The sequence below is a fragment of the Anabrus simplex genome, chromosome 2, assembly GCF_040414725.1.
Source record: "Anabrus simplex isolate iqAnaSimp1 chromosome 2, ASM4041472v1, whole genome shotgun sequence".
NCBI lineage: Eukaryota > Metazoa > Arthropoda > Insecta > Orthoptera > Tettigoniidae > Anabrus > Anabrus simplex.
Genome location: NC_090266.1, coordinates 157,893,859 through 157,916,185, shown reverse-complemented (window position 1 = coordinate 157,916,185; position 22,327 = coordinate 157,893,859). Strand labels below are relative to the sequence as shown.

General features: G+C 38.1%; 1 protein-coding gene across 1 annotated transcript in view; it reads left to right on the top strand.

Annotated features, from left to right (window-relative positions):
• LOC136863952 (26S proteasome regulatory subunit 4) overlaps positions 1 to 22,327 on the top strand; it is a 139,681-nt gene that overhangs the window by 5,776 nt on the left and 111,578 nt on the right. Inside the window, exon 2 of the mRNA XM_067140402.2 lies at positions 21,857 to 22,007. Within this exon, the coding sequence (XP_066996503.1) occupies positions 21,857 to 22,007 (151 nt within the window). The remainder of the gene's footprint in view (positions 1 to 21,856; positions 22,008 to 22,327) is intronic.

Genomic DNA, 22,327 nt, shown 5'->3' with positions numbered 1-22,327 from the left:
TCGGCAGCCCTGAAGATTTTTTTTTCCATGGTCTCCCATTTTCATATCAGGCAAATGCCTGGGCTGTACCTTAATTAAGGCCATGGGCGCTTCCTTAACACTCCTAGTCCTTTCCTACCCCATCGTAGCTGTAAGACCTACATGTGTCGGTGCGACGTAAAGCATATTATAAAAATAAAGCTTCAGCAGTCTGCTCAGAACATCCTCTTAGATTACACAGGTTTTTCAGCAGTAAGAACTCCGACTCTTGAGGTTAGGAGACTGTCCTTAACAGAATCTGTTAGTACTTCTGGTGGACCTAATGAAGCACACACCGAGCAAGTTGGTCGCACTATTTCTCAATGTGTCTTTCCTTGTCTTTTCTCTCTTCTTAAACTCTTAAACAAACAGCTGATTTGTTTTTATCTTGTGAAATCCTTTTTTGTATTTATATTTGTACTTATCAATTACTCTTAAGCATGCATTTTCATTTTTTTTTTTTTTTTTTTTTTTTGTCATTTGGTACCCCTACTTGCGAGAAAACAGGCGGGTGCCATGTGGCTCCATTAGGCGCTCATATAGGCAATAGATGGCAGGCTTCCTTACCTGATGCAGTACCGGAATAACTGTGCTAGCATGCACTCGGTCTTTTATATTTACTAGTAGAAAGGGTATTATTATTATTATTATTATTATTATTATTATTATTATTATTATTATTCATAGTAATAAATTTACTATAAATTGATTATTATATTTTTCAAAACATACACAAAATCACTCTAATACAGAAACTTACCAATACTGTTTTAACATACTAACATGAGGGCAGATTGGAAAGTAACGCATTATAATTTTTTCTCCCCTGGTATTGTAGCTGGAATGTTGAAGTTTCGCGATGATATAGTTTGAAGTTTGCGCTATAGAGAGTATTTTGTTTTCATGTGCAGCTCTAGCGAGACAAGCCTGAACTACAAAACAAACATGGCGTGCATGTTACTGTCATCCACGTGTGAAGAGCAGCGAAGTGTTGTTAGATATTTGTGGGCCAAAGGGCATACACCAAGTGAAATTCACAGGGACATGCATGGCGTGTATGGGGACGACTGTCTGGACCGTAGCAATGTCTCCAGATGGTGTGCATTCTTCCAAGAGGACCGTGTGAACCATAATGATTTGCCATGCTCTGGGCGGCCGGTAACAGCTTCAACTCCGAAGAATGTCCGCGCCATTGAGGTAGCAATTTTGAACTACTTACGTGTGCACCTGCAAACCTTATCGCAGACGTTCAACATTTCTTATGTTGCGGTGTACGACGTTTTTCATAACAGGTTGAAATTCCGTAAAGTTAGTGCTCGCTGAGTGCCTAAGAACCTGACAGGCAATCACAAGGGCCAGCGAATGATGACAAGCATGGATCACTTAACGCGTTGTGCCGCAGAAGGGAATTACTTTCTGAAAGGAATCATCACTGGCGATGAGTCGTGGGCGTACCACTACACGCCCGACACCAAGCAGGCATCTATAGAGTGGAAACGTACTGATTCCCCAGTACAAAAAAAAAAAAAAAATCATAGTGACTCAGTCAGCTAGGAAAGAGCTTGTGATAGTGTTCTGGGACATGTTTGGTGTGTTATTGGTGGACTTTGCTGAACACGGGACCACTGTGAATGCTGCAGCCTACATTAAAAATTTTGGTTAAGTTGCATCGTGCTCTTCATGACAAATGCTGCAACATTAAAGCTGACAGTGTCATACTTCTTCATGACAATGCGCACCCCCATGTTGCTGCTCCTGTTCATGAGAAACTCTCCAGATTTGGAGGGGAGGTGCTCCAGCATCCACCGTACAGTCTGGACCTCGCACTGTTGGACTTTAATCTGTTTGGTCCTATGAAGAAATCCCTGGCTGGCCAACACATTGCAACAGATGCAGAAGTGAAATCAGCAGCCTGCAGATGGCTACACTCCAATGAAGCGGACTTCTACGAACAGGGCATATTGAAACTGGTAACACAATGGGAGAAATGTGTTGAGAATGTTGGTGACTATGTAGAAAAATAGGTCAAAGATGTAAATTCATGATTTTTTTTGTTTTGGTACACATTAAACATTTTGAGGAAAAAATTATTGTTCGTTACTTTCTGATATGGCCTCGTATATTACAAGGAATGGAGACAGCAACGTCCGCAACAAGGCAACAAGTATTACTGCTTGTGAATATGGAAGTTCAGAGATCATTTTACACAGTGTCCAACTTGACACTTCATACACTCAGTGTGTATCTGGGAGCTCCATTTTTCATATGCATATTTCCGTTTTGACTGTGAATTACAAATTGATCAAGTCATTCAGTAAATTACCAAGTTCTTTGAAATAATTTAAGGAAAGGCAAGGTAAATAGGTGATAGCAAATCTGCTACCTGGGCGACAGCTGTAAATGCAGATCATTGATTGATTGATTGATTGATTGATTGATTGATTGATTGATTGATTGATTGAGGGCAAACTGACATATCCTCGTCCGTATCTTCAGACATGCATGTTGCTGCCAGGCAGCTCACTTTTCCGGATTTGGCTTAGGTCCTTCTCTCTCTTCAACTATGTTATCGTTGGCTTCATCTCCACCAAGTCGCTGACGTTCAGACGACACAACTTTAACTTGTCAATCAGTCAGTCACTACTGATCTGCATTTAGGCCAGTCGCCCAGGTGGCAGATCCCCTGCCTGTTGTTTTCCTAGCCTTTTCTTAAATTATTGCAAAGTAATTGGAAATGTATTGAATATCTCCCTTGGCAAGTTATTGCAATCCCTAACAAATATTTGCCCCAATTTGTCCTCTTGAAATTCCAACTTCATATTGTGATCTTTCCTTCTTTTGAAGACACCACTCAAACCTTTTCATCTACTAATGACATTCTACACCATCTCTCCAATGACAGCTTACAAAATACCACTTATTAACAACAATTATAATAGGAAATTATTTATTGTCCACCTATTCAATACTATCCACCTTTAGGTGGTTACAGTTTCATACAATTATATCTCTCTATGGGACATGTTTTGCTCACTTAATGAACATCCTCGGCCTTAACTTGTCTTAAAATGATGACCATGAACAGTAGTGAATTTTAAAAAAATTGTCAGTATTAAAATTACACCATAGTCTGTAAAACTAATTTACATTACATCTAAAAGACAACACTAAACAGTACTTAACACTTTGGAAACGGCCATATTTGAATGTGCTACCCTCCAGAAATCGCAGGGTTTTTAATGGTTTTTGAAATTTTTTCAATGTAGGGCAAGCCATTATTATAACAAGTTTTGGAATATTTAGAAAGATCACACTTTCTTACACATAAAAATGAGTTTTAATTATCATAATAGTGCAGCAAGTTTTAAATATAAATTTATGAACATAATAAGTTTTACAAATGAAAAAATCAGACGCAACTATGGACGCCAGTTCGGTTAATATTTCAAAATCTGTCTGGTATTGTGAACACATCTACTGAAACACACGAATACAGATTTGGTCAATTGGCACCGGTCTTTTTGTTTATGACCAGTAATTTGCTTTTCCACTGTTCGTTGTTGGACGACAGGTTGTACACAAGAAACCCACATTTTTAGGAAGCAGTGTAAAATAGTATTACAGAAACAACTTCATGAAGCAGTATAAAACTACGTTACACTTCACACCAATTTGAAATTAGCTCATTATCTACATTTACTTGCCTGAAGTGTCAATTCTCATCCTCTTTTTTCAGAACTCGTGTCTTCCGTAAGAACATCAATTATGGATTTGTTGTCGAAATCTCATACACTTGAATTAGACATGCTAAGTATTCACAAGAATTACACGAACAAGCCCACCTCTCGAACACACACTCTTCCTGTCCGCATGTACAATACGTAGTTTCCCGACCATTTCACAGCTGAGAGTCAATGATGACGCAGCCCCAGGTTATGTAGGAACATAGCTGTGTTATCAATGCCTTGAAAGAAGAGCTCTCGACTTATGCTCATAACTAGCACATTCTATTCTTGCAGAGGCCAGCAGTATCCTAGTGAAGTCACAGCTCGCTGAAACGGCAGCTACTATTTTTAGATACAGTGAAAACGTACCCTAGATTCTCTTGAGCTCTGTCAGCAGGAATGAAATAGTGCGCCCGTAGTTTCTACGAGCGATGCCTCCAGTGTGTAAAAAATTTGATAACTTGAGTGATTAAAGTTATAACATTGTCAATCCAAAGCCTTGTGTCTGAAACTAATTATAGATCTTCATCTTATAGACAGTAGTAAGCTTTTTATAATCTCAAACTGCTCCAAGGTAAACTCCAATCTTACGGAAATGAAACTGAATACAAAACTTGTATGACGTAGTGTATCTGGGATATGTGTACAAAATAGAGTGTAGTCATGATGAATTGTGAATATACTAGAATTCATACTGCCTTAAGACACAACAGGCAGAACGCAGAATATGTGCGGAAGCCAAAAGTAGGACCCAGTTGAAATTGCTGTCAAATTTATTTTCAGTGTAGATAATAGGTTGTGTTATCGCCATAAAATTGTCATCTTCGAGCAGTTGAAAAGCTTGTAGGGCAAGAGCTCTGAGGAAACTAGAGGGAAATGTGTGCAACAGACCATAATGCATTTTATTGTGTATGTATTGTTGATTATTAGTGACAGTACTTTTCTACTATTTAAAGACAATTAGGAATATTGAATAGAACAAAATTATTCATATTTTTATCAGATAACGGGTAATTGTGCAGAAAATGAGACGACTCGTTATGACGAACTCCTAGCGGTGCCAAATGGCATCTGACAAATGTTTTATTTCTGGAATCAATTAAAGTGCCACATATACAAATAATGGTAAGGTATATTACAGGTTGATTCTAGAAGATACTAACATATCCTCTATTACAGGTTGATTCTAGAAGATACTAACATATCCTCTACCTTCTATAAATAAAGAACAGAAACACTTATGCCACTGTACACACTTCAGTCGGTGAGTCATTGCAGCAAAGAAAAATATGCTGTTCTGTTCATTGTCTCAATAATCAAGTTTATGTGGTACTGGCAGGCAGACATTGGCAAGACCATCTCAGACATGAGTTGTAACCACCGCAGGAATTGTGCAATTTGTTTCTCATAGCAATTTTGGGAAAATAATCATTAAATACACAAGAGTGCCCTAATGGCACCCGTAGGCACTTGAGGGAGTATTTAATTTCGCTGGCTTGAATTCTACTCTCCTCCCTACTTTTTATTGTCCAGGTCTCAGCCGTATAGGTCAATATGAGTGCAAAATACATTTTGTACACTATCTCTTTACACTTCCTTGGTATACAAGAACCTCGTTTATCTGGCCCTCATTAATCCGGATCTCTGGTTTATCGGGATCAAAAATAATAAAAATTTATTCTTGTACAGTATTTCTTTTGCAGGGTCGACTTCTTGAATGTCTTTTTTGGGGCCGATGACCTAGATGTTAGGCCCCTTTAAGCAACAAGAATACCTTTTCCGCCAAGGATAGTTAAGGACAGGAATTGGAAGTAATTTGGCCACGGTCTATCAAAGGTACCGTCTTGGCATTCGCCTGGAATTGAGAATGGTAAACCGTAGAAAAACATTCCCAGGACATAAGCAAATTATCACAAAATAATTTGCTTATAGTCAGCTTCAGTACGGACCAAGCATGAGAATTGTCTCTTGCAATTCCCAGGACAACCGAGGTTGGATTCGAAACCACGCTCTTCTGAATGAAACACACAAATAACGTACCTCAGCACGCAGAGATACATCGCTCGGTAAACATTGTTTAGTCACTTCATCGATCACGTTTTTAATTACGGTCCTGCTGACATGGAGTCTGTGACACTCGTCCGCTACTGCAGACGTTATCTCGGGTTCACTTCATTGCTCAATAATGACCCACTGTGTAATTGCTTAAGACGATGAAAGAGGAAGGGAATGAGTCATCGTATTCAGTAGTCTCTGAGAGACCACATCGGTAGCTGAAAGTTAACACCACGTTGTACAGTTACAGTATTTTCCTGTGCAGTATTCTATTGTTTTTGAGTGAGCATGACAGTGGCTTCAAAACGGAAGAAAGTGGTTGTTTCCGTGGACAAAAAGTTAGAAGCATTAAGCAGACTGGACAAAGGAGAACTTTTGAAAATTATTGCTGTAGACTATGGCGTAGAGACTTCAGCTGTATCTGGAAGAAAAACCGAAAAGAAATTGAGGACTTCTGTTTTAAAATGATGATGAAAGATGGTTTAGATAATCGTGTCACAGTAAAGATAGCTAGAAATGAATCTCTTGATGACGCATTCATTATTCATGTGGTTTAGTGAAAGAAGAGAGCATGGTGTTCCGATTTGAAGGGCAATTTTACAAGAAAAGGCACTTAGTTTAACTAACAAACTAGGAAATGGAGATCCTAACTTCACAGCTCGTCAGGGTTGGTTGGAAAGTTGGAAAGCTCGTCTGGCATGTGCCAGCTTTCAGTGACTGGTGAATGTTTTTTAGGGGATAAAGTCACTGCTGACAGTTTCGTAACGGAATTTCAGGACATTATTTGCTCCAATAACTTAAAGCTAGGTCAGATATATCACACCGATGAAACTGGGCTGTTTTATCACATGCTACCAAATAAGACTAGCGTCTAAATTAGATGAATCGCCAAACAGTTATAAAAGAAGTAAAGATCACATTACAATTATGGCATGTGCCAATGCATCTGGAGAACATAAATTTCCTATCCTGTTAATAGGGAAGTCAAAAAATCCCCTACCGGGCGAGTTGGCCGTGCGCGTAGAGGCGCGCGGCTGTGAGCTTGCATCCGGGAGATAGTAGGTTCGAATCCCACTATCGGCAGCCCTGAAAATGGTTTTCCGTGGTTTCCCATTCTCACACCAGGCAAATGCTGGGGCTGTACCTTAATTAAGGCCACGGCCGCTTCCTTCCAACTCCTAGGCCTTTCCTATCCCATCATCGCCATAAGACCTATCTGTGTCGGTGCGACGTAAAGCCCATAGCAAAAAAAAAAAAAAAAATCCCCTTGGTCGTAAAAATGTGAATCGATCTGCCTTGCTGGTTTCTTACACATTCCAAAAGAATGCATGGATGGACAGTGGATCTTTCAAAAACTGGTTCCAAGAACACTTCATGCCAAACGTAAAAAGGTTTTTAATGAAACAAGGTTTGCCACTGAAGGCCATTTTGTTCGCTGACAATGCAAAGTCACACGCGGGAGAAGAGTTGGTCACTGGTGATATTCGAGTGAAATTTCTGCCACCTAATGTAACAGCTCTGTTGCAACCAATGGACCAGGGTGTATTGGAAGACATCAAGCGGTTACACAGGAGGCAGCTGCTTAGTAAACTGATTGAAGAGGAGGGGGAATATGGTGTAATGTCGGTATTGAAATTAATAAGTATGAAAGACATTATTTATATTTATTATTTATAATCATTGCTTGCACCATTTCTACAGTTTGTGTACCATTCTCTTTTTGACCACGGTTTCCCACCTCATCTCCCTGGGAACACCATCGTATGTCTTTGTTAGATCTATGATGTCATGTCCAGATCCTTTTCCATATTCTAAATTCTTATCCATTAATTGCCTCATGCTGAAGGTGGGTCTACTGCAGATCTTTCATTTCTAAAGCCATATTTTTCCTCTTGCAACTCTCCTGCTACCTTTCTTCTCATTCTCCTCTCTGTTATTCTCTCTGGTATTTTTGTCACTTGTGGTTAGTGTAATTCCTGTATAGTTATCACTAGGGCCCGGATTCGTATGCACTCAAACTCCCAAAATATGCATGCACATATGCACTAAAAATGTTGAAAATATGCATGAAAATATGCACTAAAAATAAAACAAAATACACTTATCAAACGCATTATTTAATTTTAACTCAGAGTTAAACTGACAAACATGTTTCATTCCTTGAAAAATGATGCATGGCAGTAGGTTATCAACAATTTTCAATGTTCTCAGGAGTCAATAACTTTCTGTTGTCGGATATAATTAATTTATACGCGTAAAATGATCGTTCTACATCGACGGACGTAACTGGGCAATACTTGTACACTTGTGCTGACTGCTCGGAACATTATTCTGGCAAAGACTGCCTGATTCCACTTATGTAGTTGCTTATGGATTGAATCTTCTTCAGTCCTGGGTTTGTGTCCAACACAGTACTGAGTTTCCTTTTTTTACTTTTTCTTCAGTGTCACCATGGATACCATTTAAAGAACTGATGGTGTTTAGAATTAACTGAAGGGATCCGTGTAGGTGTGCAGCACGAATTTCTAGGCCCTTAATCGCCTTCGAAATTGACGAAAAATACACATGGATTAAATTGATATCTTTATATACAGTTTCAGATTCATATGCGCACTTTGGTCCACGAACACACACAGTTTGACTATAATCAAGACTTTTAACTACATCTTTCACTTGATTAAAGTTCTCCTAGTAGAACGATACTGCGGATAACCAAGTTCCCCTTCTTGTGAGAACAGGTTCCGGCGGAAGAGAAACCTGAGACAGATGAGTGTTGTTCAACTGTACACGAGCCGGTGCTCTTAGGAACAGTTGTTTCCCACTTGAAATTACTTTGTTGACAGATGGGAAAACAGTACGTATTTCTTCTGCAATACGATGCAATCCATGCGCCACACATGTGACATGGATGAGGTTTGGAAAAAAATACTTGAAGAGACTGACCACTTTTCAACATATAGGAAGCTGCATCTGTGATTAAAAGGCGCACTTTGTAACAACCACTCTCCGATTCACTAGGCCACAGGAAGTCACAGGGAATCGTTAACAAATCTTGCAACTGTAGCGTGGTTGGGTTTTTTCTAACACTTTGCACGAAAGTAAATGAGATTTGCCGGGTTCTTCCGGACATAATTTACCCACTGTGAAGTTTGCAATGTATCGATTACATGAATTGGTTCTTTCATCTACCGATATCCAGACACAGTTCCCTCCTATGTCAGATCGTATCGAATCAACGACAGAAGCGTGCAGTGAAAGTAACGAATAATTCTTCCTAAGGGTAGTTTCATCGGGTATGCTTTGATTAACACAATACTTTTCAAGAAACGAGTTCAGATGTGGATTATTCAATTTATGCAGCGGAATGTTGCTACATACAAAAGATTTACAAATATCAGCGGGAAATTTACTAACTTTACACCGTGTTTTCACGTCGGTTAAAAGTAGCTGTTTGATATTTTTAATTGCATTTTACACTCTTGTCGCACGCTTGACAGTACTCTACATCACCGTCACTTGTATCGTCACTATTGCCTAATATCCACTGTTTAATTAAACAAGACCTAGAGCTGTTATCTTTAGATACTTTAGGCATTTTTACAATTTATTCTGGTGAAACACTGCAATAGACGAAGATCAAGTTAACTAGATGAACGCACTTGTTTAAGCAAATCTTGGGAGGCTACTGTAAGCAGAAAGAAGGAAACAGCTGTTGGGAAATGGGTCATTATCCATCTACCTGCTTGTAATACGACACTGAAAGCTCTTTCTTTGATCAGGGAAGGCTTCCCGTATTGCCAAGGGATGTACAACATATAGAGTTCATTATATATTTTATTTCATTCAGAAATCTTAGATAATCGATCATACATAAGAGAAAAATATGTCTGTATATGCCCTAATATTCAAAATATGCACTAACGTACAAAATATGCATTTGCATATGCGCATATGCATTTTTAAAATATCCGGGCCCTAGTTATCACACACACTTTTTTGGCCCCCTTCTTAAAGATTGGTATTATTATTCCCTATCCCCAGTCTTCTGGCACAGGTTTCTGGTTCCATATGTACTTTAACAATCTGTATACCGGTATCCATTCTGTTCCAACAGGTCGAGCAGCCTTTATCATTTCCACATTAATTTCATGCACCCCTGGTGTCTTCTCCACCTTCATTTTACGGACTGCTAATTCCACCTCTAACACGGTTATATTTTCTACTGTTGAGTCATCACACTGTATTGCTAACGGTCTCCTCTGCACAATTTTTCACATGCAGCAGTTTATCAAAATACAGTACTCTTTCCATCTTCTCTTTATTTCTTCTGGATGTGTTATCAACTCTCCATCTTCCTTTTTCATCAGTTTTGTATAAATGCTTTCTTTCCTCTTGCTTTGTATAATTCCAATTTACTGCCAGCTCCATCTGTTTCCATCTTTTGTGTGAATTTCCCCCAACTTTTCTTCTCTTACCATTTTCTGACATTTGCTTTTATTATCAAGCTACTTCCTTTTGATTTCTTTTTTATCTCTCTTCCATTCTTGCCATGCTTTTTTTTAAACTGCTTCTCACACCTTCTCATTCCAATTTGGTGTCTCCTTTTCTTTCACTCTCATCGATGTTTTACTACCGGCACTTTCTGCCCCTCTTACAAATGCCCTTGTGAAGTTGAACCCTTCGTCTTCCACATATCCTACTGGAATTTCTTGTTTCAGTCTCTCCAGAAATTATTCTTGTACATATCTTTTATGCCTTTGCTGGCGAGATGTAGTGTTTACAGTGCACTATGTCTTCTGGTATGGGCTATATCAAATTTGTTACTTTCATTGACCTGTCTCAGTCTCATCCTTGGCTTTGACAATATGAAAGTGACCTGAGGTATGAGTGATGCTAGTAATACCATTGCTTATGCAGCCAGTCCCTGTTATGAATGGTGTGAAAATATCGCTCATAGGGTCGGTTGGTGCATGCATTTCAGTGGGCTTGGCAGACTGATATGTAATAACAACGGCTGGCTCGGTGAGGAAAGCAACGGGAAACTACCTCACTCCTCATTTCCCTAGTACGCCTCTTCAGTGACGCCTAGGCTATTTATGACAGCTGTTGGCAGAGCTGCAGAGGATCAAACCAGCCTTCGGGCTGAATACCCAACACACACAACATACATACACATCTTTTAATATCCACACTTTTATTTCTCTCTCTTATATCCTTTAATTTTTCCATTTTCCCCATTCTCATTTTTTGCTATCACAGTTCGAGGATCTCTGTCAAATGCTTCTGGAAATGCTGTTACATCCATCAACTGTCTGCGATTTGTCCTTTCCACCAGAAAGTAATCAATTACTGATTTTATTCTTCTGTCACCCCAGCCATGTCTTATTTATAATTTTCCTGCTCTTTTTTCCTCCAAAACCATGTGTTGCCCACAATCAAGCCATTCCTCTCACAAAACTTAACTAGTTTTCCCTCCTTCATTCCTTTTCCCTTATCCATATGGTCCAGTTACTTCCTTTCCTTGTCTTTGGTTTTCCACCTGTACATTTAAGTCTCCCATGATAATAATTTCCACATCAGTTACCACCTTTTCTAGTTTCTCCAGGAATTCCTCAATATGCTCCTCTTTGTTCCCTGTCTGTTGTGCACACTGTTGGTATTAAGTCCTTCACTTCGTTCCTCATTCTCAGTCTAATTTTCATTATCCTGTCACTGATGTACTCTACCATATCCACATACTCCTCCAGCTGTTTTGAAATTATCAGGTCCTTACCTCATTCTCTTCTTCCTTTTCCCTTCCATTTAACTTTGCTCAACCTCATCATTTTTATACCCTCTTTCTCTGTGAAATCCACCATTTCTTGTGCCTTTCCTGTCAATGACATAAGGTTGATTATGTCCACCTGCATGATGTTGGCTACTGGTCAGCCATTTTTCACAGTTCCCCCAGTGCCCAAGGAACTGCATCCCACTTACAGGATATATCCTAATATTTCCTGGGCAAGTTCATAAGTACCATGTCATATACAGGGTGTATCAGAACTATATTGAAAAAAAAAAAAATCAGGGATGTTCTTCGTGTTATGTTAAGAACGATTGCACAATCAGATTGGAGAAAATTTCCTTTTTGAGAAAATGAGTTTTATTTAACTTCCAGGCACGTGGTTAAAATGTACAAACTCGCCATATTTGCTATGCCAGAGCAGAAGCCGCTGCCGTGCTTCAGGGAAGAGGACGGGAGGGAGGGAAAGTGGAGTGCATGATGGAGATAGAGATAAAGCTCCACGCTTATGCGCAAGTTTCCTTGTTCGACTTGCACGGGATTATAAGATAAAAACTTTCCAGTCTGTCAGATACTCAGCAATTTCAATATAAATTATAACACTATAAACACACCTGGAAAAAAATACACTTTATTATACAAAGAATGACATGTTTCGATCTACAAGAACATCCTCAGATATACCCTGTATATGCTGTTATTACAGTGGGGTCACCACTCCCAGACATATTTTATACCTACTGCCAGGTGTAACTTTAGGCCGCTCCTCAGGAGTACAGACGTCTTTTGCAACCACTTCACTGAAGTACAGATGTTGCTGACAGGAGAAAGTTCTTTCATTTTATCTGCTGTTGGGACTGGGGTCTTCTTCTGCCATATAAACCATTGACCATATTCTCCTTTCTGGAGAATTTATGTGCCATTTCCTACACAAAGGCTTCACCTGGCCTCCAAAGGAAGGGCTCCTCCAGCCATAGCCGTTGGTTCCCCCTTAGGGTGTCAAGTTTTGTAATGGCCGTTTGACCTTCGCCCAGAGAGTCGTAGGTAGTACTGTCTGTTGTCACATGCTGTAGCAGGATGGTCCTGACCTGACCAAATGTTACACTTCATATAGTAGCAAAAGTGTGTTGGTCTATCATCTTCAACCCCACCCCTAAATTGCCTTCAACATTAAGGAGGAACTTTTTCTGTGCTCACATAACAAACTACATTATAACTTTAGTTTAAAATGCTGTTAATTCAGGTATTAGCAGTTGAAGGAACACCCTGTGCAGATCATTACTACTATCCATCCTGTCTAACGCTGACAGATTATGTTGATAAGATCAGGATCAATTTGGAAATGTCTTTTGTATTAGCCTAGTGTATTTTTGTTAACTATGCTTTTGTCCCGTTGAATCTATTTTAGTTTGTGTTTGTGATTTTAATGTGTTATTTTAACTTCTAACTTGAATGATTATATATATCTTTACTTCAAGGCAATGCCTTATTCATTGTAAACTACATACATATAGTAATCGCCGCGTAAGGAAATACCCCAGAAAGTAAATATCGCCGCCCGATGCTCTTCTTTTCTCTTTTTTGTAATGGCTGATCACTGCTGCCAACCTGCCTGGTTACATATTAAAATCACCAGACATAACCATAACAAACTAACCTCAATCTAAACACCGATAATAAATGTGTCCCTACCCTAGTAAATGCTAAAAGTTAAGATGAAATAAATCAAGATATTCATAATTAAGTCGGTTTCCACGCTCAATGAGGAATTAAGGAAATAAACACACTTTATCACTCAAATTAATGTTACATGTATCTGTCTTTATTTTGATATACAGTAGGCGTACTAACCATATTCTTGAAAAGAGGGGCGTGTTAAACGATATAATTTATTTAATAAATCTTTGCAGTGTGATTTTCGAAAGTTCCAGACATCCAATGACTTCCCTTTCTTTTGCGCGAACATTTCCTTCTCTCTTCAATACCGGTAACCAGTAAGGAGAGAGATTACTGGGCATATTTTCAGCCTGCAGGCTGGTTATATCTTCAAGCTTACCAGGAAACATATAGGAATACTAATGTGCCAAGCTACGTGAACGGAAATTAGGTCAGCTTTCAAGCTCACTGCAGAATTGAATATGACTTCTACTATCTACTTCTATCGTTTTCATATACGCCGAGGTGCCAGTATTTCGTCCCGCAAGAGTTCTTTATGTACCGGTAGATCTAGACATGAAGCTGGCGCATTTGAGCACTTTCAAATACCGCCTAACTCGAATCCGCCAACCTGAGCTAGTCATACATTCTCTCCTTCACTTGCTTAAATTAATTTTAAAAAATTCTGCCTTTATTCTGATGTACGCATTACTATAACTGCATTCTTAAAGGAAGGGGGGTCGTCGCCATAAGACCTAGCTGTGTCGGAGCGACGTAAAGCAAAAAAAAAAAAAAAGGAAGGGGGGAGGGAATATAGATTGTATAATTCATTGTGATTTCTGCAAGTTCAAGGACTTACCACATAAGACATATCTGTCCTTCCTTTTAATAATAATGCTAACAGCTTTACATCCCACTAAGTACTTTTTTTATGCCGGGCTGAGTGGCTCAGACGGTTAAGGCGCTGGCCTTCTAACCCCAACTTGGCAGGTTCGATCCTGGCTCAGTCCGGTGGTATTTGAAGGTGCTCAAATACGACAGCCCCGTGTCGGTAGATTTACTGGCACGTAAAAGAACTCCTGCGGGACTAAATTCCGGCACCTCGGCGTCTCCGAAGACCTTAAAAAGTAGTTAGTGGGACGTAAAACAAATAACATTATTATTATTATTAAGTACTTTTACGGCAATTTGGCATTTGAAAAATATTTTCAGCTTACAAGTTGGTGTATCTCAAGCTTACAACATTACAGAAACCAATGTACAGGAGCACTATGAGTCAAACAACATTACCAGATTTTTACATATACATTGCCTTAAATCACATGAAGACAGGTTGTGAGGCAAGAATGGGATAGGAAAGAGGGCTAAGATTTCAAACGTTTAAAATGTACATAAGCGTACAGACACAGCACTAGCCTGAAATGAAAATGACGGGCGAAAAAAAAACTTCAGACCTGCCGAGTGTGGGGTTCAGATCCATCACCATCTCCTGATACCAAGCTCACAGCAATGTGATCAAACTGCACAGCCAGTTCACTCAGTTTCCTATGACGCGTAATAGGCCTACCACATGGGCGACCCACTTACCTGTATATGGATCTTCAGTTCTTCAATTATACATGTATGCAAAAACATTATGCACCTTAGTAAAAGGTACTTCCCTAGTTGGTTCTCTGATTGGTGCACGTATAACAAATATGTTTGGGAAGAAATACTTTTATTTTATATTTATTTATATCATAAAGAAGTAATGTTGTCATAGCAAAAAGAATATGCAACGAAAAAATGAATCCAAAGAGATAAACATTATTTACTGTATTAAATATTAGTTTATTTACATGTTAAGCGATATGTAGCAGTAATAATAATAACAACAAACATGTGCAATATGGAAAAAGGAAATAAATACAAGTAAATATAAATATAATTTACAACATTTAGAGCCATTCCATGGTCACTGAATTACAAAGCAGGGGTATGAATAAACAAACATAATAAACATGAATACTAATATTTAAAAAGCAAAAAGCAAAGTCATCTCCGTACAAACCATGAAAGCCATTGGAAGGGTGGAAGGTGAAGGCTTCCACTATCCATAACGTTGGCACTTGGTGGAGTGGAGTGGTTAGCTCTACGCATGCCGCTCTTGCCCCCCAGTAGTTAACCTGGTACTCGTTTATCATACGCAAAACATTCCTTCCAAATTACGTTAAACCCCTGTCACTCATTATTATTATTATTATTATTATTATTATTATTATTATTATTATTATTATTATTATTATTATTATTAAATTGCAAATGGGAAATATCCCGGTGGCAACGGTCACTTACAGTAATGTAATAATAAAGTAAAATTAACATAATTACCCAACAACAACAAATAAAAAAACAAACAAACAAGCAAAGAACAAGAGTACAAGAAGCAGATATATGGAAGGAAAATATTGCAAGCATTACTGCTAGTTTAATATTCTAAATCGAGCAACATCATATACAAATTCTCACACAACTTAAGTATTTATAGTGCTTAACAATATGGCTTACAATATTATAGGTTGACCTTACTACTAGCTTACCATTATACGTGATAATAAAGTGAAGTTAAACCGTAATTACCCTACAACAACAACATTACAACAAGCAAGAAATGTAATTTAACTTTCTAAATCCAGTGTCATTATATACATATTCGCACACAACTTAAGTATTTCCAGTACTTAACACTACAAATTACAATACTACAGACTGAACTTGCTACTAGCTTAACACTACAAGTGATGATAAAGTTAAAACCTACTACCCAACAACTACAACAACTCAAGTATCGGTACAAAAAGGAATTCGATAAAAAATATTACAAGAAATACTACTAGTCGTTTTAAATCCAGCATCATGTACAGTTTCACACACAATTTAATTATTTCCACTATGGCTTATAAAACTATAGATTGAGCTTACTACTATCTTAACGTTACAAGTGATAAAAAATAAAGTTAAAAACATTGTTAATTAACCAAGAACAACAACAATTACAAAAACATGAGTACAGCAAGCAATTTCCTGGAAAGAGAATACCACAAGTAAAAACCTCCCAGTTTCACAATCGAATCCAAGCAGAAAATCACAAATTCAGTGCCCATAATTTACAACTTTTACTTTTCACTTTACACAAACACTAATGGTCTTCTTAAATGACTTGATACCAGAAGGGAATCTATCAAAGACTGCTGCAGGTAATTTATTCCAATCCCTTACGATCCTGTTGACGAAGGAAAACTTGCCCACATTACATGTAATAAATATCATTTTTGGTCCGTATTGATGATGTAGATTGAAATAATAACATTAAGTTATTTATTAGACCACCTAATCAATACAAAATCGTCTTGGATGATTTACATTTGATTTAGCTAACAAATTTATGTAAATCATCCAAGACGATTTTGTATTGATTAGGTGGTCTAATAAATAACTTAATGTTATTATTTCAACTTGCCCACATCCGTATGCTGGTTTTTATGCTTATGATAATTTCTCGATAAGTATGAGGGAGGTTCCAAATTATTCCTAATACAACTCCAAGCAGCCCTTTCCGTATAGCTCTTATAAAGACCACACAGGCGAGCTCTAGTTCTTCTAGATTCAAGACTTTCCCAATTAATGGTATTCCTCCTATTCCCAGTTACGAAACGCATCGCTGTTCTTTGAACTTTCTCTAGGGAATTTATTAAACCCATCCTGTACGCATCCCAGCATGCAGATCCATATTCGAGAATGGGCCTTACGAAGCATTTATAAGGTTTATTTAAACCTACTAGGGTGGTGAACACATAAATAAGCAGTGTATCGATTCATTCAAGTGTCCGAGTGAATCGATTCACAGGAACGGCAAGCTCACGGCACACAAATCATGCACAATCACGGCTCAGTGAGCCACATGACACACACGGCTCCTTATCGGCATAATGGACACTGGCGGGGAGCTGAGCTTCCGTTGCAGCGAGACACAGTGAATAATGGCACACTGAAAGAATCGTGCGTAGTCACGGATCAGTGAGACACAACACACACACACGGCTCATTATCGGTACACTGGACATTGGCGGGGAGCCAAACTTCCTCTGAAGCAATACATACAGAGTCATGGTACACTGGAAAAATCATATGCTACAATGGACTCTCGAGCTCAGCTCATTTGAAAATAATACCCACTCGCATTCACTGTCCTCTTCTTACAGGGAGTTTTAAATAATAGATGGATTTATTTGCAGTGTTAAAAAGATAGTCAGAACATAATTCCAAAGTACCTAGCTTGTAAGTAGGTAGGCAATTAGGTTATTCTAATTACCGTATTAGTTTAATCAATCAGTATTTTTATAACTAGTTGACGTTCGACAATTACTTAAACTCAGCTCTCTAGCCTCCACGCCTGTCTGAATGGCTCAGACGGATGAGGCGCTGGCCTTCTGAACCCAACTTGGCAGGGCCGAGCTCAGTGCGATGGCATTTGAAGGTGCTCAGCCTCGTGTCAGTAGATTTACTGGCACATAAGAGCTCCTGCAGGACTAAATTCCAGCACGTCGACATCTCAAAAAAACCATAAAAGTTGTTAGTGGGACATAAAGCCAATAACATTATTATTTAGCCTACCCTATGACTATGAGTTATGGTCATGACCACTCGAAATTGTCTCAGTTTGTATGTCGCATCATTGCACAATGCTTCAATAATCAAATCACCAGGTTACCGGTATACGTGGACAGTGAGTATGTAAGTAGACTGATGCAATAGCTTAAATAAATTATGTTTAATCAGAAAACCAGTGGGCTACTGTCCATCTCGCGTAGCCTATACAAAATATGACGATTTAAAAAAAGCCTCTGCCGATAGAAAAAGACATTTTCAAAGATGACCCAGTTAGTTGGCCGACTCGACAATCTTCTTCTCAGTGTGTTTCACTTCATTTCTCCACATCTCTGCTGTCACCTGTAGAATATATTGAAGTATCACAACCTGACAAGTATATTATAAACTCCACTTGCCTATATCCAATAAATAACATTTCCACTTGGCCTACCTGATCAAGAGATTCTTTCCACACAGCTGTAGCTCTGTCCAATCCATGACCAGGTCTTGAAGCCACTGTTTTGTTATAATACTGTTTTGCCACAGACCATGCAAATTCGATGGCATTGAAAAATGAGTGGTATGGAGGAAATCGTAGGACAGTATGGCCTTCACTGTGCAGCATCTCGTCAACAATGTACCTGGTTTTAAAGAAACAGAGAAATATTATTATGCATACATGAAAGTCAACAACACGAATGTAAACAACATTATCTAAACTTATGTTTAGGTGCTTCTGTACCTCTTTAAGTGACTTCGATTCATATTACACAACCTTTGCAGCTCATCTTTTGTAGCATAATCTTGATTTCTCTTCAAGTTTGTAGCATCAAATCAGCACCTGTAAGAATTTTAAGTTTTAGTTTGAAGTTATTTCTTCTAAAAAAAAGTATTCCCTAAAAATATGAGATCCTCTTCAAGTATAGGCCTATTAATTGATAAAAAATGTGATTTCTGTTGAATGATACAAAAAGATGTCTGATTTTAAGTGAAACCAACTACTGTGTAGCAAAGTCACCTGATGATGAAGTCAATGAATTACTACTTACACTACTTTATCCTAACATCTCTCATGAATGTATTTCCATTAGTAGGCCTATATCTGGATTAGAAGTCCACGATCACTTGCATTAAAGATATAAGTATAAACACCCATTTCAATACCTTAGAGCAAATGTAATTGCTGCGAACACTGAACCTATATCAGGCAGTAAGAAATAAGAAGCTTGGAAGGTGTTCAACAGTCAGGTATCAAGCACCGATTCAGGTGGAGATTGTCGAATGCAGAATAAACATAATAAATAGGCCTGCAATACAAGTAATTTACTGATACAAATATCCAGTAATATTATATGAAAATACACTGGGGAAGTTTTGATTGAAGTACCTCTCTAAGGTTAATCATTGGCCTAAAGTGAATACCTGCAAGTCTTTTTAATAACCAAGAGATCCCTTGACAGTGGAGAAGTCAAAATCAAAAACCACGTACAGAACCCAATGAGCGGTAAGTTATAATGCCACTACCGATCTCGTGCCAGTCAATTTCAATCAATCGGGCACCTGCACTTAGATCAGTCGCCCAGGTGGAAGATGTAGTTTCAGGGATAGGCCTAGTCTTTTCTTCAATAATTGCAAAGAATTTGGAAATTTATTGAACATCTCCCTTGGTAAATTACTCCAATCCCTAACTCCCTTCTTAAAAAAAAACAAAAAAAAATATTTGCCCCACTTTTCATCCTCAACTTTATAATTGTACTATGATCTTACCTACTTTTAAAATACCACTGAAACGTATTCGTCTACCAATGTCATTCCACACCACCTCTCCACCGACAGCTCGGAACACACCACTTAGTCCAGCCACTCGTCTCCTTTCACCCAAGTCTTCCCAGCCCAAACTCGACAAAATTTTTGTAACGCTACTCTTTTGTCAGAAATCACCCACAACAAATCGTGCTTCTTTCTTTTGAACTTTTCCAGTTCTCAAATCAAGTAATCCTAGTGAGGGTCTCATACACAGGAACTGTACTCAAGTTGGGGTTTTATCAGAGACTTACGTGCCCTCCCCCTTTACATCCGTACTACAAACCCTAAATACCCTCATAACTATGAAAAGAGAGATCACCTCACTATAATAAAATGAAGTAAAATAAAGTAAGAACATACCAGGTACAAAGCCATCTTTCTTTCCAGCATGAACAATAACCAGTCTTCCTCCCTCAGACACAGGTCGACGAATTACTCCTTGAACATCATGTCCAGATTTGTGTGGTTTATTCCAGGAGTATGTGGGCGACCCTGAAAGAGAAATGCACATTTGAAACCAAAGACACCTGATGAAGATAAATTATTCTAAGATTTTTAAATAAAATATAACATATATATTCACCACTACCCTGTAAGAATACACACACAGAAATATATTACATACACATACACCGTACGTCAACAGGAATACACAAAGGTTAAGTCTACAAACCGTATCGAAGTCGACACAAGACATGGTATAGGCCTACATGATTAGGTTAGGTTAGGTTCAGAATGAAATACTGCTCCATTTGAACTGATTGTCATTATGTCAGAAACTTATCATAGAAACAAGATAAAAACGAACACTTACCCCAGTTAATAATGAAACTCTTGCCATTAGCTTCGTATCACTGCGACTGATACCTTCTTCGTCGTAGTTCGTGTTTCAATTGCTCGTAGCAATGTACAAGCATTTCTTGACCTGATGTTTGTAAAGGACGTAACCTTGCTTTCCTTTTCGGAGGAGTTCTTGCAGATTTTTCTTCCTTCTTCCTTCTTAGACATCCCAATCGAATTCTGTTCGTATAAGTATGGGACGAAATAGGAACGTAATTAATAAAATGTTGTGCTCATCATTTCACACAAACTATGTTATTAAATGCATTATCCGAACATGCCACAATTCTACTTACCTGGTATTAGCCAAATAGATTTACAATCCCACAGAAAAAGAAAATATTCTTTAAATATTCTCGCAAATGTATCATTAGTGACTTTAATACCAATGCGGTGGCAACACGCAATTCACGCTAGAACAGTGATTGCACGTTGCCAACGTGCCAGATTAACGGTAAATGTAAGACGTCGTATCGGCAAGTAGGGTCCCTAAACTGTATGGTTACCGACACTGAAAAAGACCCAACAGCAAGAAAAGTTACTATAAATCAATACTTTAATATTACAGGGGAGAAAGGGTAAGGTTGCACCCTTAGGGTACGTCCTTACACGGGGACGACTATACATACATACATAAATTATCATTGTAGACTGTTATGCCTTTTAGCGTTCCGTCTGCAAGCCTCTGAGAATTTACTAAACGTCGCCACAATCCTCGATTTGCAACTAGTGTTGTGGCCTCATTTAGTTCTATACCTCTTATCTTTAAATTGTAAACTATATTTCTATAATTTTATTAGAAAATTAGGCATTGAGAATTAGATCCACTGATTATTTTAATCTTACAATAATTTTTTTATCATTTATTTTAAATTCTGGTTAGTGGATGCATTTTAAAATTTTAATTATGTCTTTTCGTTATGTCCCGTACCATTAGGGGCCAATGACCTAGCTGTTAGGCCCCTTGAAACAACAATCGTCATCGTCATCATCATCATCATCATCATCATCAATCCAAGATAGAAATAAAGTAACAGACAAAAATTCTTAGTCTACAGACAATATAGATCATTTATATCATTGCTATCCATAGTTTTATTTTTGTCTTTCATTTATTATATATTTATATCTCACCACTATAACGGAAGATATTAGCAGTAATATTCATGTACAATGAATTTGGTATTATTATTATTATTATTATTATTATTATTATTATTATTATTATTATTATTATTATTATTATTATATTTACAATAGGCCTATGCTTTTCAGGATATTAATTTTTTTGTGTGCAATAAATAGAGTGGCATTTTCCTAAATACAGAAACCTGCATTTTTTCAGGGTCAAAATCAATCTGGTGGTAGTGGTGGAGGAGGTGACAAGAAGGATGACAAGGATAAGAAGAAAAAATATGAGCCTCCAATACCAACCCGGGTTGGAAAGAAGAAGAGGAGGACAAAGGGACCTGATGCTGCTGTGAAACTTCCACAAGGTTTGGGAAGTTCCATTAAAACTTTGTGTAACCTCCCTATGATAGGCTATTCTTAACAATTGCTAAATTGTTTGCAGAGAAAAATACATTTTTTTTTTCCTCCTTCCCTCCTCCCCCTAATCCTTTATACATGTGGAGATTATTAAGATCTCCCTAACTTTTACACCTTCCATTTTGTTGTTTACAAATTATTTCCATTGATACTTTTTTATTATAAGGTAAACTAGCATATCCCACATAGAATATCTACACGCTAGGTGTTGGACAATTAAGAAATGAAGTTACTAAGGATGTACTGGTATGCGAGTTTTCCTTTAACA